At 45.4% G+C, this 14,539-nt stretch overlaps 1 protein-coding gene across 4 annotated transcripts in view; it reads left to right on the top strand.

The window, feature by feature from the left end:
* Positions 1–7,595, top strand: part of MSL3 (MSL complex subunit 3) — a 27,160-nt gene extending 19,565 nt beyond the window's left edge. For all 4 annotated transcript variants that reach the window (XM_045290768.1, XM_045290766.1, XM_045290767.1 and 1 more), the window contains 3 exons: positions 2,172–2,271; positions 2,812–2,896; positions 6,348–7,595. In XM_045290768.1, coding sequence (XP_045146703.1) covers positions 2,172–2,271; positions 2,812–2,896; positions 6,348–6,447 — 285 coding nt within the window. In that variant the 3' untranslated portion in view covers positions 6,448–7,595. The remainder of the gene's footprint in view (positions 1–2,171; positions 2,272–2,811; positions 2,897–6,347) is intronic.
* Positions 7,596–14,539: the final 6,944 nt, after the last annotated feature.

The raw sequence follows: 14,539 nt of genomic DNA, 5'->3' as shown, positions 1-14,539 counted from the left end.
AAATGATTAAATAAAAAAAAATAACAACTCTTTCCCTGACCCCCCTGAAAAAAAAGAGTTGTACAATGATTACCACAATCAGTTCTAGAACTTTTTCTTCTTACCCATATTCATTGCTATTGGTGTATTCCCCCCCCCTCAATTTTGGCACACATACACAAAACATTCTCCATTCAACAACTACCTGTGTCATTCAGTTGCATTCATCATACTCTTCATGTTGTGCAGCAATGCCTACTCCGAATTGTTTGCGTGGGGCTGTTGTATGGGCTTCTGTAGACCCTGCAATGTTGCCCTGACACTTGACAAGTCTCCAGATCCACTGGCACAGCCTCAGGTTATAAGTTTGGGGGACAGTACCCTTCTGAGGCAGCTTCTGGTTCAGAATTCAAAATGATGGACTGGAAACAGCAGCTATCATGTTCAAAGTCTTATTTGTAGTGGCTTGAGCAGGTCACAAAAAGCCCAGTTCGTTTCCACAGAGAATGCGTGAATCTTGAAACCTTGGGAATCCCTGGGCCGCCTGGGAGAGGCCAGTGAGGCTGCCTTGTCTGCCTGCCTCTGAGGTGGCACGGCCTGACTGCTCTTTGATCCCTTGTTTCAGTGGAAGACATTTGTGATTTCCTTCTCTGACAGGTTCCTACCTGTTCCACGTTTTGCAGGCTTACCTGCAGTATTAAAAAAACATCTTTTGGTTATTATTTTTGGCAATACTGTGTTCCAGATGGAAGTTCACACCACAAATTAGATTCCTATTCAACAGTTCATGGGCACCATGCGCCGTGATATTGGTCTGGGCTACTTTCTATTGCTTCCTTCTTTCACCTGGCAAGAGCTTCCCTAGAGAACAGACAGGGCCAAAGGGCTCCGTGTTTTCTAGGTCATTACTGCTCAGTGAGGAAACCAGCTAGCTTCTTCATCTCATATTACGTTCTCCCCTGCCTTCTCTTCTTGTCAGCTTATATCATTGGCTATGGGGCATAGCCACACAGACACACACAGAGACACACACACACACACACACACACACACTGTCCTTATTGTTCACCGGCCAGCAGTGTCTGTAGCCGGATCAAACTGCCCATCGCAGATTTAAAAGAGAAAAGTTTGGAGAAAAAAAATGATCAAGGAAAACAAATGTATATGGAAGTACTTATTTTATAAACTACATAGAAAACAAATACATACTTTTGTTAGTAAGAAATGAGAGCTTAACATTTTTTTTGCATTTTATTTTACTTATTTTTATTAAAAGATTTTATTGGGGGGCTCTTACAACTCTTATTGCAATCCATACATCAATTGTATCAAGCATATTTGTACATATGTTGCCATCATTATTTTCTAGACATTTACTTTCTATTGAGCCTTTGATATCAGCTCCTCTTTTTTTCCCATTCTACCCCCTGGCGACCCCTTGATAAATGATAAATTATTTTCATATCTTATACTGACCACTGTCTCCCCCCCACGGTTTTTGTTGTTTGCCCCCCTTGGGGGAGGTGGTTATGTGTTGATGCCTCCTTCCTCTCTCCACCTTCCTCCTACCCTCCTGGTATCCCTCCTCCCATTCCTGTTCCTGGATTCCGTGGGTCAAGAGCTTGGCATACAACTTTTGGTGTTTCTTCTGTGATAGCTGTATCTCATAGTCATATATTACATGCGTCCACTGCACTTCCCTGCTTCCTAGTTTGATCCTCTCTGACGGGAACCCTACCTACTGTCGGTCCCTGCAGATCTTACACACTGGCGATGTCGGGAGTAGTAGCTTTGTCACTCCCATCCATAGTGTTACCAGTCTCCTCCCATTTTCTGGTTCAGTCGTGATGCCATCTAAGTTGCAAAGAATGGGTCCTGGGGTAGTGGGGAACATGACCCTCTATCAGCTGGAGAAGGTCCACCAAACCCCAACCCCCCCCCTATTGAGTTGGTTCCGACTCGGCAACCCAACAAGATAGAGTAGGGCTGCCCCCAGGGGTTCCCAGTTGACCACCTTGACAGGAGCACTTTGAACTGCTCCCCTTTTGGTTGGCATCCTGGCACTTAACCTCCCGTGCCACCAGTGCTCCTTAAGAAGGACAAAGCCTCGTTATTTCTCTGGAGTCTGCAATCAGCAGGTCATGGGGTGTTAGGAACATGCTAACGGACGTATCCATCCCTGCTGTCCCCAGGTCCTCTCCTGGAAGCTTGTCCCGGACAATTTCCCCCCTGGTGACCAGCCGCCTCCACCCTCCTACATTTACGGCTCACAGCATTTGCTGCGCATGTTTGGTAAGCAGTCCTGGCTCCTGTACCCTGCCTCCCGTTTGGTCCTGTGAAGATGTGCCTTAGTCTTGTGTGTTTCTGTACATTGTATGAGTTAGACTCAAAGCATCCAATGGATGTGGGTATTTTCAGGTCTAAGATGACCTCTTCAAAGACCAGGTACTGAATGAATCAGATTTTGTGCCAAGTGAATTGTTACATTTGTACCTCTCTGTATCCCTGGCGTACCCTGGTGGTTAAGCGTCAGGCTAACTGAAAGTTCCCAGCACTTCGAAACCACCAGCTGCTCTAGGGAGGGTTACACGAGGCTGTCTGCTTCCTTAAACATTTGCATCCTTGGAAACCGTCTGCGGCAGGTCTTCTCCATTCTTAAGGGGTGATGAGAGTTGGAAGCGACTCCACGAACATGAATTACGTGTAGTGTCCATTCTGGTCAGGCTCAGGAGGAAACAGATGATTCCAGAGTGCATGTTGCACATTTTTAGGATTTGGGATACAATGCAAATGCTTTGCCTGTTTTTTTTTTCCCTTTTCCCACCAATGCAGTAAAACTTCCAGAAATCCTTGGGAAGATGTCTTTCTCCGAGAAGAATTTGAAGGCTTTACTGAAGCACTTTGATCTCTTTCTGAGGTAATTTTATGCCTTTCTCCAAAATGCCCTTGACCGCCTGACATCTTCCTTTTTCAGCCTTAAGCACTGGACGTTTACTCTTTGTCTACATAAACTGGCTTCCACTTGAATGTTTCCAGGGTGGGCTTTGGTGTTCGCTGTATTATGAAGAAAAATGCCTGCGGGATTCATTCACAGGAAGGTATCGTTTACCTCACATGACAGAGCCAGTCATGTTGTTACAGAGCAGGCTTAGTTTAAGATCTGGAGATGGCATTGCATGTAGGCATTAAATACTCTTGTCAGTTCTAAGTACTCGCCAAGTTCCTGAAATAAAAGGTAAGTAATGGATCGCCTGGAGGACCCTTGTTTCCCGCATGCTTTTGTGAATGGCAGTAGCACAAAGGTGGTGGTTCCTCTTGGTGGTGGTGGTGGTATTAGGTCCCATTTCGTCGGGACCTTACTTTGAACAGATCGAAACACTGCCTGGGCCTGCACCACCCTCACAATTGTTCCCATGCCTCAGCCCATTGTTGCAGCCACTGTCAGTCCATCTCCTGGAGGGTCTTCTGCTTTTCCCTGCGCGACGTCCACTGGGGACTGGTCTCTCCTGACAACATGTCCAAAGTCTCTAAGACACAGTCTCACCAATTTGCCTCTAAGGAACACTCTGGCCTTACCTCTTCCAACACGGATCGGCTTGTCCTCTTAGCGGTCCGCGGTACTTTCAGTCTTCTTCTCTGGCACCACTATTCAAATGCGCCAGTTCTTCTTCGGTCTTCAGTTCTTCACTGTCGTATTGTCACATGCTTATGAAGTATTAGAAATCCCATGGCTGGGTCAGGCCTGCCTTAGTTCTCAAAGTAGCATCCTTGGTTGTCAACAGCCCTCTAAAGAGGTCTCCTGCAACAGGTTTACCTAATGCAGTACATCTTTCGGTTTCTTGACTGCTGCCTCGGTGAACATCAGTTGTGGAGCCAACCAAGACAAAGCCCTTGACAACTTCAGCCTTTTCTCCATTGATCGTCATGTTACTTAGTGGTCTAGTTTTGAGGATTTTGGTCTTCTTCACGCTGAATTGAATTGTAATCCACACCGAAGGCTACAATCCTTGATCTTCATCAGCAAGTGCCTCAAGTCCTTCTCACTTCTAGCAAGCACAAGGCTGTTAAGAGGCCTTCCTCCCATCCTGATGCCACATCCTTCTTCGTCTAATCCAGCTTCTCTGCAATCAGCGTGCAGATTGAGTAGGTGTGGTGCGAGGATGCAACCTGACGCCCACCTGTCCTCATGTGAAACCACGCAGTGTCCCCTTGTTCTATTCCCACAACTGCCTCTTGATCCCTGTACAGGTTCATCATGAGCACGATGGAATTCCCATTTCTCTTAAGGTTATCCCTGGTTTCTTATGATCCACACAAAGTGCAAAAATTAAGCAGAAGAAAAGACCTGGCAATTTGCTCTCACAAAAATTAACAGCCTGGGAAACAGGGAATGCAGGACAGATGATCCCTTTAGGACCAGTGGTGAGAGAGGCGATACCAGGAGGGTAGAGGCAGGGTGGGGTAGAAAGGGGGAACCTATTACAGGGATCTAAATATAACCTCCTCCCTGGGGGATGGACAACAGAAAAGTGGGTGTAGGGAGACATCGGACAGGGCAAGATATGACAAAATAGTAATTTATAAATTATGAAGGGTTCATGAGGGAGGGGGGAGTAGGGAGGGAGGGGAAAAATGAGGAGCGGATGCCAGGGGCTTACGTGAAGAGCAAATGTTTTGAGAATGATGAGGGACGAACAAATGTGCTTTATACAATTGATGTATGTATGGATTGTGATACGAGTTGTGTGAGTTGTATGGCCCCCAATAAAATGATAAAGTAATAGCCTGATAAACCCTGAGGCCATTCTGTTCTGCCACATGAAGGTGGTAGGTGTTGGCATCGACTTGAGGGCACCCCTAGACAGCAGTTTTCTTCAAAACTATTTTTGGCCCTATGGACTTTACTATTTCTCATGACACGAGGGTCTAATTGACAAAGAAGGGTCTTTGCATCTCTGGCTTCCCGTCCTTAGCTTGTGGCCCCCCGAGAGGGCAGCCTCTGGACTGGAGCAGCACAAGGGGTGCTGTTGGGTCTGCTGAGGGTTCTGGTTCGTGCACCGGTTTCATCCTGGAAATCACGTCACTTGGTTTTAATGCTTTGCGTATGTGTCAAAAGGTGAGCCAGTACTCGTGAGCCATGGCTCTGCAGCTCGGTCTTCTGTTTGGTTGTTCATCTGAACACAGTGGTCCTGTGCTTGCCCTTTTTGTTTTTAATCCCAGGGCCTGGCTAGCCTCAGAGCAACCAGCGCCAGGATTGGAGTTGATCCTGGTGCCCAGTCCTGTGTGTGTGGGCCCTTCCTTCCCAGTGGACTGGTTTATACCCAGATGAACAAGGTGTGGGAACAGTGCGGTCTTCATCTGTCCCGTCTTTCTCTTCCTGCCACTGCAGCTCAGTTAAGACCACTTCTGTTACTTTGTAGACATCCTGGTCCACGTTCTTCCAGGTCACTTCTGACCCCTGTTTGTTTTCATCGGCCACCTTGAGAAACCTTTCGAGCAGGACAAGACCCCTTCTATCCAACCTCTGCCCCAGCTCGTTGTCTGGGTCTCTCCAGGTGATTGGCCCCAGGGCTGTCTGGCCCAGCTTTCTCGTTCTTCCCATCCCTACTGACCTCTCTTTGGCTTTTCAGATTCGGTGTCTAGGGGCCTTGCTCACCTTTGCCCTTGGCTCGCACCAAGTGGCGTTGGGAGTTTTAAAAGACACTGTCATGTAATATTACAGCTATGGTGAATGGAATTAGCCTTTAAAACATTTTATTGTAGCACGTTTCAAAAGTACCGGATGCCTCTTCTTTGTCATCCTCCCCCCAAAACAAAGCCCTAACTCTGTTTGCCGTAAAATCTGGTTCAGTGAGATCCTATAGTGCTGTGGGATCAGGAAGGGGCAGTGCCCTATTTGAACAGAAGTCTGCTCACTCTCCAAGCCCAGCTTCTGTGTGCTCTGCTCCTGTAGACTGGGGCTGGGACATCTGGCTGGGCAACTTTGGACAAAAATGGCCAGTGGTATGTATTCTGTTCTGGGTGGCTTTACATGTAGCCTGCATAGGCTCCATTTATTGAGCTCACAATCTGTGTTTTATATACTTGGCTTTTAATAACAAGACGTGCGAACTATTTGCAGACATTTCCAGGTATTCGGTTTTCCACACAAGTGTTTACATAATCAAAACTGTTAACTGTTAACTTGGCAGCTTGGGTGCCAGGATTCGGGCAGAATCTTTCCGTGGACGTCAGAGGCAGGTGAGGACTGCAGGCAGCACACTGACCCCGAGATGTCCCCCTGTTGGAGTGCTCAGAGGTGGTGCTTTGGCTCTGTGGAGTTCCGCCCTGAGTCTGATGTTCACCAAGGCTGTTTCGTCCTCTTGCAGGTTTCTGGCGGAGTATCATGATGACTTTTTCCCGGAGTCTGCCTACGTCGCTGCCTGCGAGGCACACTACAGCACCAAGAACCCCCGAGCCATGTATTGAGGCCGAGGCAGCGGGCTGCCCAGGCTCCAGGCAGGGGCAAGGGACAATAGTGGACGTTTCTTCTCTGGCAGAGGACATCGCCATTCTGCCACCTGCACCGGGAGCTGTGGCAACAGCCCTGTGATGTGACTGGTTTTTTGTGAAGAATGATTGCCCCGAAGCCAGGCTGGCCTCTGACAGCGGATGCGCTGGTAACAGCTCTCAGCAGTCATGTCAGCGCAGCGACAGCCTGATGTGCAGAAAAATGAGCATTTGCAGTTTTTTGTTAGTAATAAACTTTTTTTTTGGAATTCATACTAAGTGAAAATGCTTTGCAGACTTTCATTTTCGTGACCAGGACTGGATCCCTCCCCCCGTCCCACAAGCATGAATCACACAGAACCTGCCGCCACGTCGGAACCACAGAGGGAATCGTGCTGATGGCAACAAGAAATGTACAGCTGTCTTAGAGCTTCCTTGCTGTAAAACATTGTTTTAGAAAGTGTTCTCTGTCTTTTTGGACAGAAGTGTTCCCAGCAGAGCTTTTGCCTGCCTGTATTTTTTCCCCCCATCTCCCCCTCCCTCTCTCCCTTTCCTTACGCCTCCGCCCCTCCCCCCCTTCTTTGCTCACTTCTTTCCCTCTTTTTTCTCTCATTGCTTCGGTCCTCTGTTGGACCTGTGTACCTGACTTGGTTTCTTTTTATTATTTTGTTTTTTGTTTTACCTTTGTATGTTTGTTGTTAAGATCTTTTGTTTTCTTGCCTTTTGATCTTTGTCTGACTTTGGGGCACTGTGCCCTCTCATCAGCTTGCTGCCACCCTGTGGGTTGGTCTGGGGCTAAGGCCAATGCATCTTCCTTCCTCATTATCAGCTTACTGACACCCCCCCCCAAAAAAAAAAAGAAGTGAAGTGACCTTTTTAATCCTCCTCCTTCTGCCTCATCTGCCACCTCCTTCCCCTGACTGCTAGGACATTTCACATTGAGAGGTAATCTGGTGTGTCTGCAGTGTGCTTTAAATTGTGGGCAAAATCTCCAGTGATTATTCATGACCTGAAGAAAAATTACATCCTTTTTAAGAACCTGTGTGTTCAGTGTCGCCAGTGAGATGTCCTGTCTCTAAACACCTCGACTGTCATAAACCTTGGTATTAAAGTGAAGTCATTTTCTATCCTAATGTATCTTTTTTGCCCCAAAACATTTTTAAATCACAACTGTCCTTAAGAAAGAGGAATATTTGTAGCTTTGGTTGATTTAGACAGTCCTTCAAAACATTATCATTTAAAATTATTAAATTTCCTGAATGGTTGCTCAGAACATTTTGATGTAAGAGTCTAGACCAGAGGTTGGCAAACTGGCGTAAGAGCCATGTAGCTCCAAAGTAGAATTGGAAAAATTTAAAGGCGGTTATTCAGATCATAGTGATTTCATTTGTTTGTGACAATGTATTCATGACTCTTGAATAATTCTTAGATGTTTGTGAGGAATAGGATTGACTCTCCTCTCTCAAAAGTTTGCCGACCCCGGAGCTAGACCATAGGTTCCCAAGCCCCCTGTTCCCAAACAACAATTAGAAACATGTGCACTCTGTCCCATAACGCAGGGTAAAGTGCCCCAGGGAGCGGTATTGCCAATATTCTTGAGTTTTCTCCTTTGGACTTTGCTCCAGCAGAGCTGTTAGGGGTGCAGATGCCAGAGGTAGCCCATGCTTCAGACTGACTCCTTGTGGTCTGAGGCCTGAATTGCAGGCAGATCAGTCTTCTCTCAGTGGCCCCATCCTCACCAAGCAGTGCCTCCTTCCAGGAGCTTCCACTGCTGACTGGTTTGTGATTTCTAGTGGGGAGGGGGAGGTACATGCTTGTTTGTTCCTGCAAGGAGAGTGTGTGGGGGGATGAGGGCTTATGAGTTGGCTTGCTAACCCCAAGGCCAGCAGTTTGAAGCTACTAGCTGCTCTGCAGAAGAAAGAGGCTTTCTACTCCCACTAAGATTCACAGTCTCGGAACCCTACGGGGCAGTTCCACCCTGCCCTATAGGATCGTTATAAATTGGATTCGATGCAGTAGCTGTGAGCTTGGAAAGTTACTCCCTTAGCGACCTTGCTTTGCAAGAGTGTCCAGGTGGCAGTCACATGGGACTTCGTCTCATGTACTTTGGACGTGTTATGAGGAGAGGCCAGTCCCTGGAAAAGGCACATGCTTGGTATAGTAGAGGGGCACCCCAAAGAGGAAGAGCCCCCTCCCCCCGGCCTGGGCAGACGGTGGCTGCAACAATGCTCAAACATACTAGTTGTGAGGCTGGTGTGGTTCCGGGCAGGGTTTCATTCTGTTGTCCAGGGGTTGCTATGAATCGGAACTGATGCAACAGCACCCAACAGTCTGGGGGAGATTGACAGCATGGCAAGCTGAAAGCACAATCAGACTGGGTTGCAACTTGAAATACCTTTCAAACATCCTCTGTGTTTCTTCATCCGACCCTCCACCCAACGTTTTCATGGGGTGCCAAGTCGGCTTATTTGGTGTTCTCATGGGACTTGAAAACAACCAAAGAACCCACATACACTTTACACCGCGTTAAAAAAAACAAGGTGCCAGGTGGAGGGCTGCTCCTTTGCTCACTAATTGGTTTCCAGGGCACTGATTAATGGCATTATGGAAAGCAACTCACAGGTCATCCAAGGACCCAGAGAAAGTCTCAAGTCACCGGGTGAATGGTGTGAATGTGTTGCAGTTGTAATTTCTGAGCGGCTCAGATTCATCACCCACTAAGACAAACCAGCTCTTTTGTGTGGGTTTGGTTTCCTCTCTTAGAGGTCAAGTTTAAAAGCCTACATCAGATCACACCACGACCTGCTCTCAAAATACTCCCTTTGTAAATCAGAGAAAATTACACCCGTTGCTCAAGCCATAAGTAGCTAAGTGCTTTCAGATTTTTACACATCCTCTGTCAAAAGTGAATTAGCTTGCATGAAGCCTGCTCCCATAATAAATGTTCTGCACCACAAATTGTGCGAACCCTTTGTTCTTTGGGTTCAGTCCAGAGCAGCTGATCATAATAGGATGATGTCAACATCACCTTACTGCTTTCCATTTGTAATTGTAGCTGAGAGCCGCCTGAGAGTCTTGCATTTATGTCAGGTTACATTGTCGAGGTTCTATAACACAGATGCTCTGAGGTTCAAGCTTTTCTAACTGGCTGATAAGCAGTGCTCCTTAGAGGGGAAGCGATATACCTTTTATATGGAAAAATGAAGAAGAGAAAATTATTGGGGGTGACATATCTGTGGCCTCAAAATATCCAAGTCAGGTCCATCACAAAATCATTATTAAAAGTAAGTAATAAAATAACAATGAAACACAATCCTGCTGACTTCTGCTAAAAGGAACATAACCTGTTGCAGGGGAGTTTAAGATCTGTCTTTGGAGAATTTTGGAATCCAGTCTCTGATTTTTGAAATATCCGGCATATTTTGTACACTCGTGGGCATTTTATAAAGAGATCGAAGGTGGTGTCAGTTTTTAAGCTGTTGACTGCTAGCTCTAAATCCACCGCTCAGCTACTCTTCTGCACGTGGGATTCCACAAAGCACAGTTCTCTTTAGCGAGCTTGTGTCCAACTCGAGTCAGCCAGCAGGGGTCGCTGGAGAAGGATGCCAGAAGGAAGCGCGGAGAAGGGCCGGCCTTCTAATAGGCTCGCTGATGCTCTGGTACCGCCCCCTAGGGCCGGCCTCCAACTTCTTCCGGCAGTTCCCTGAACCAGTTCTGCCAGAGCATCGCAACTGGCATGTACCCTCTCCTCCCAGGTCTGATCTTGACCTCTGGGGGCTCCTGGAAAGTTCCAGCAGCAGTCCCGCTACAGGGCTCCCGCTTCCACAGGTATCCACATTTATAAAAAGTGTTCAAGTTCTTAATAAAACCCGTCTGGTTAAGTGGTCCTGACTGGCCGCCCCCACCCACCCTGAGTGTCAGTCAGAGTAGAACTGGCTCCATGGGATTTTCAGAGGGTAATTGTTTGGAAGTAGTTCACCAGATGTTTCTTCCGAGCACATTAGCCACCCATGGACTCCCAAAGTTTTGAGGATTTGTACAGTGGTTCAAACCCTAGGCCGCTAAAAGAAATATGAACAGTTCAATCCCGCGCCCACCCCCAGCCCCACCCCCGACCCCCCAGCCGCTCCGAGTGTTGTGGGGCAGGGATTCAAGATTTCCAGCCGTGGCAACTATGAGTCACAAGAGTGAACTCCTGGGCCATGGACGTGTGTGGGTTTTTTTTTAGAATACACCCTCACTGGCCGGTGACTTGTGAGAATGTAACTGTGGCCCTGCCCCTTGTTGCCTTAATGGTGGTTTTTACATGAAACCTCTATTCTCCCACCTTCGCTGCCTTCGAGGTAGTGAAGACTCATAGAACTGTCCCTGTGAGTTTCCAAGACTACAACTCTTTATGGGAGTAGAAAGCCCTGTCTGCCTCTCAAGGCTGGTGGTTTCTTACTGCAGACTTTGCAGTTAGCAGCCCAATGCAAAATCCACTAACCCCGCCCTCTCCTCCAGACCTCCTATGCTTGTATTCAGTACTCCCCAAATACTGGCCCAGGACAGGTTGCCTCAGAATCATGGGGACTGAAAATCCATTTCTGACTTCTAGGAATTGTGTTTCTAATTAAGGTTTCTAAAATGCATCACCACGCCTTTCCTATTTCTGCTTTCAAACTTCCACATTGATGACTTCATGTTCTTCGGTCTTGAAGGTTTGAACAAATCCAGCCTTAGAATCATCAGAGCCCAGGGCCTTTTTGAAGCCAGGGAGCCAATTTCCCTTGAGATGGTTGCCCTGTTTCCTGCATGGTTATGGGCCTTTTCAGACGGTTTATTTTGGATTTACTATTTGCTTGATGAGTCCTGAGAGGCAGTTGTCTGGAAGAATCCAAAATCCAATTGCTGTGAGGTCAACTCACGGAACTAACTCCCTGTGTTGTCAGAATAGAATGGTGCTCCACATGGCTTCCAAGGGGTAGAATTTTGGAAAGGAGATCGCCAGGCCTTTCATCCTAGGTGCCACTGGGTAGGTTTGAGTTGCCAACCTTTCAGGTACCAGCCAAGCTCACACACAATGTCCATGGCTCCTATATCAAAGGGTGGACCCAATTTATGCATTAGTTCTCCCTCTGAGCTCTGCTTCGTACCTGTATTCTAAATACCAGGGAGATTTGGCTCCACAGGAGAAAGAGGAGGCTTTCTACTCCCATGAAGAGTCACAGTCTCAGAAACCCACTGGGGAAGTACTACTGTCCTGTATGGTGGATGTGAGTCAAAATCAACTGAATGGCAGTGAGGTATTGGGGTTGGTGGTGCCAGCTTAGTTATTGCACATGGTTTGAAGTTTTCTTCAGTAGCTGTTGTTCTGTTCACTTTAACACCCATACTTTATCTAATGGGCATTGTCTCCTTTTTATTGATTATATTTGGCAAAGGTGATACCTTTTAAGTTTTAAAAAAATTTTTGATGTGAATTAACAAATGCTATATATTTTGTTTTCTAACATGCTTATTTTTCTACTTTATTTCTATGGTCCTTCTTAGCTTAAATTTAAAAAACAAACAAACAAACAACCCTTTCCAAAAATGATTATGATTATCCTCAATGGGAGACACTGTTTATTCATTTATTGTTGACACAGCACATCCCTGTAACAGTCCCATCCCTGTAACACAATTAAGATTATTATTATTATTATTATTATTATTATTTGTGAACCCACCATGTCTTTTTAAAAAAAAATTGTTTTATTAGGGACTCATACAACTCATTACAATCCATACATACATCAATTGTGTAAAGCATACTTGTGCATTCATTGCCCTCATCATTCCCAAAACACCTGCTCTCCACTCAAGCCCCTGGCATCAGCTCCTCATTTTTACCCCTCCCTCCCATTCCCCCTCCTTCATGAACCCTTGATAATTTATAAATTATTATTTTGTTATATCTTACACTGTACAACGTCTGCCTTCACCCACTTTTCTGTTGTTCATCCCCCAGGGATGAGGTTATATGTCGATCCTTGTAATAGGTTCCCACCTTTCTACCCTACCCTCCCTCGACCCTCCCAGTATCGCTTCTCTCAACACTGGTCCTGAAGGTATCATCTGTCCTGGATTCCCTGTGTTTCCAGTTCCTCTCTGTACCAGCATACATACTCTGATCTAGCCAGATTTGTAAGGTAGACTTGGGATCATGATAGTCGGTGGGGGCGGTGGGTGTGGGAAGCATTTAGGAACTAGAGGAAAGTTGTATGTTTCATTGTTGCTACACTGCATCCTGACTGGCTCGTCTCCTCCCCGAGACCCTTCCGTAAGGGGATGTCCTATTGCCTACAGATAGGCTTCGGGTCCCCAATCTTCACTCCCCGTCATTCACAATGATATGATTATTTGTTCTTTGATGCCTGATACCTGATCTCATCAACACCTCATGATCATACAGGCTGGTGTGCTTCTTGAACCCACCACGTCTTAACCCTGTTTCTTTTATTTTAAAATTTAGTTTCATTGGCATGTAATTCATATGCCAATGGTTTAATATATTAAAAAGAATTGTGCAATCATCACCACAATCTATTTTAGAACATTTTCTTCATGCTTGTGCCCATTATTAGCCCTCCATAACCCACAACCTCCCCTGAGGAACTAATCTAGTTACTATCTCTGGATTTACCTATCCTGGATCTCACATAAAGAATGTCATTTGAAAAACCCCAACAACGACAACAAAATAAAACACAGAAAAACCTTAATCCAAAAGACAGCAGAAGATAATAGAAACTAGAAAAATTAAAAATGGCTCAAAAGGGAAAACAAATTATAATATGTTAAATTTTAACCTATCAGATCTCTATGAGTCAGAACAGAACAGTGAGTTTGCTTTGGTATATCAGCAGTAGTTCACTTTCCAATACACGCTGTCTGATGACAAGACTATTCACATCCCTGGTCAGTGGTCCAAGGGAGTTCAATGGACGCTTCATCCCAGTGGAGACACTGCAAATGGATTTTGGGGTTTCCCTGTCATCCAAGCCTTTTGCAAACCGAGTGCTCAGAATTTAAGCTCTAATACAATCTTCTCCTCTAATCTCCGATTTTATTTTTTGCAATCTTTGGATCACAGGGTCTGGTGTGTTCTTTCCGTGGGGAGTTAGCTGACATCTCATTTAGATGGCCACTACTTTTAAGATAAGTCTCTTAAGACCTCAGATGCTATTCTATCTGATAGCCAGGCACTATCTAATTTCTTCACCACATTTTGCTATAGCACCCACATAACTTCATGAGGGCAAGTATTGAGCAGGACCATGTTGTAAGAACTAATTGTTCTTAGATTAGGTTTTACAATTAAGTGCAAGCTCAATATCCATTCGTATAGCTAATGTTTATATATATCCCTGGTCCACTTTAGAGGCTGCACTATTAGCTTGCGGAGAAATAATTCAAGTAGCCTCCATGAGGCATTTGGTAATTCTAATATTAGTATCATTATTCTAACCATTGGTGTAGAGTTTAAAGTACTGTTGAGAAAAGGGCAATATACATATACAGAAATGCTTTGTTTGTTTGTTTTTGTTTTATAGATTTTATTTAATGTTAATAACTTTTATTTAAGGAGTTTTACATATCTTTGTCATCCACTGGTTCCTCTAAATCTTGTAAAAGTTCATCTTCAAGATAGCCCTTTTTAAGGAGCCACCGTTGTCCAGTAGACATTAACCTCAGATCTGTCCATTCTTCTGGTTACACCACTTTAACCTCCATTATGGACAAATGTCAAGCAAGAAATGCTTTTTAGACTAAAATATATGGGTTGTTCACTTATACAGGTTAAAAACTTAAATAACTGAACACTTTAAGAAAGAGATGAGGGTTAGGCATAAAGCAAAAATTTCAATACCACTCACTCAGTTAGACAAAACTATGTCTACAGGACTAAGACATGTCACAAAAAGCAAAGAAAGCATGAACATAGCAAGTATGTGGCAGGTGAAGTTGCTAATTATTGGGCAACCTCAAAAACTAAGAGATTTGAACTAAAATCCCTTGACTTCCAAGTCCATGACCTTGCAAGAGC

Source organism: Echinops telfairi, unplaced genomic scaffold (genome assembly GCF_000313985.2).
Source record: "Echinops telfairi isolate 266 unplaced genomic scaffold, ASM31398v2 ScPeMD7_53;HRSCAF=182, whole genome shotgun sequence".
Classification (NCBI taxonomy): Eukaryota; Metazoa; Chordata; class Mammalia; order Afrosoricida; family Tenrecidae; genus Echinops; species Echinops telfairi.
Note: the sequence above shows the minus strand (reverse complement) of the source record. Positions and strands in the feature narration are given on the sequence as shown.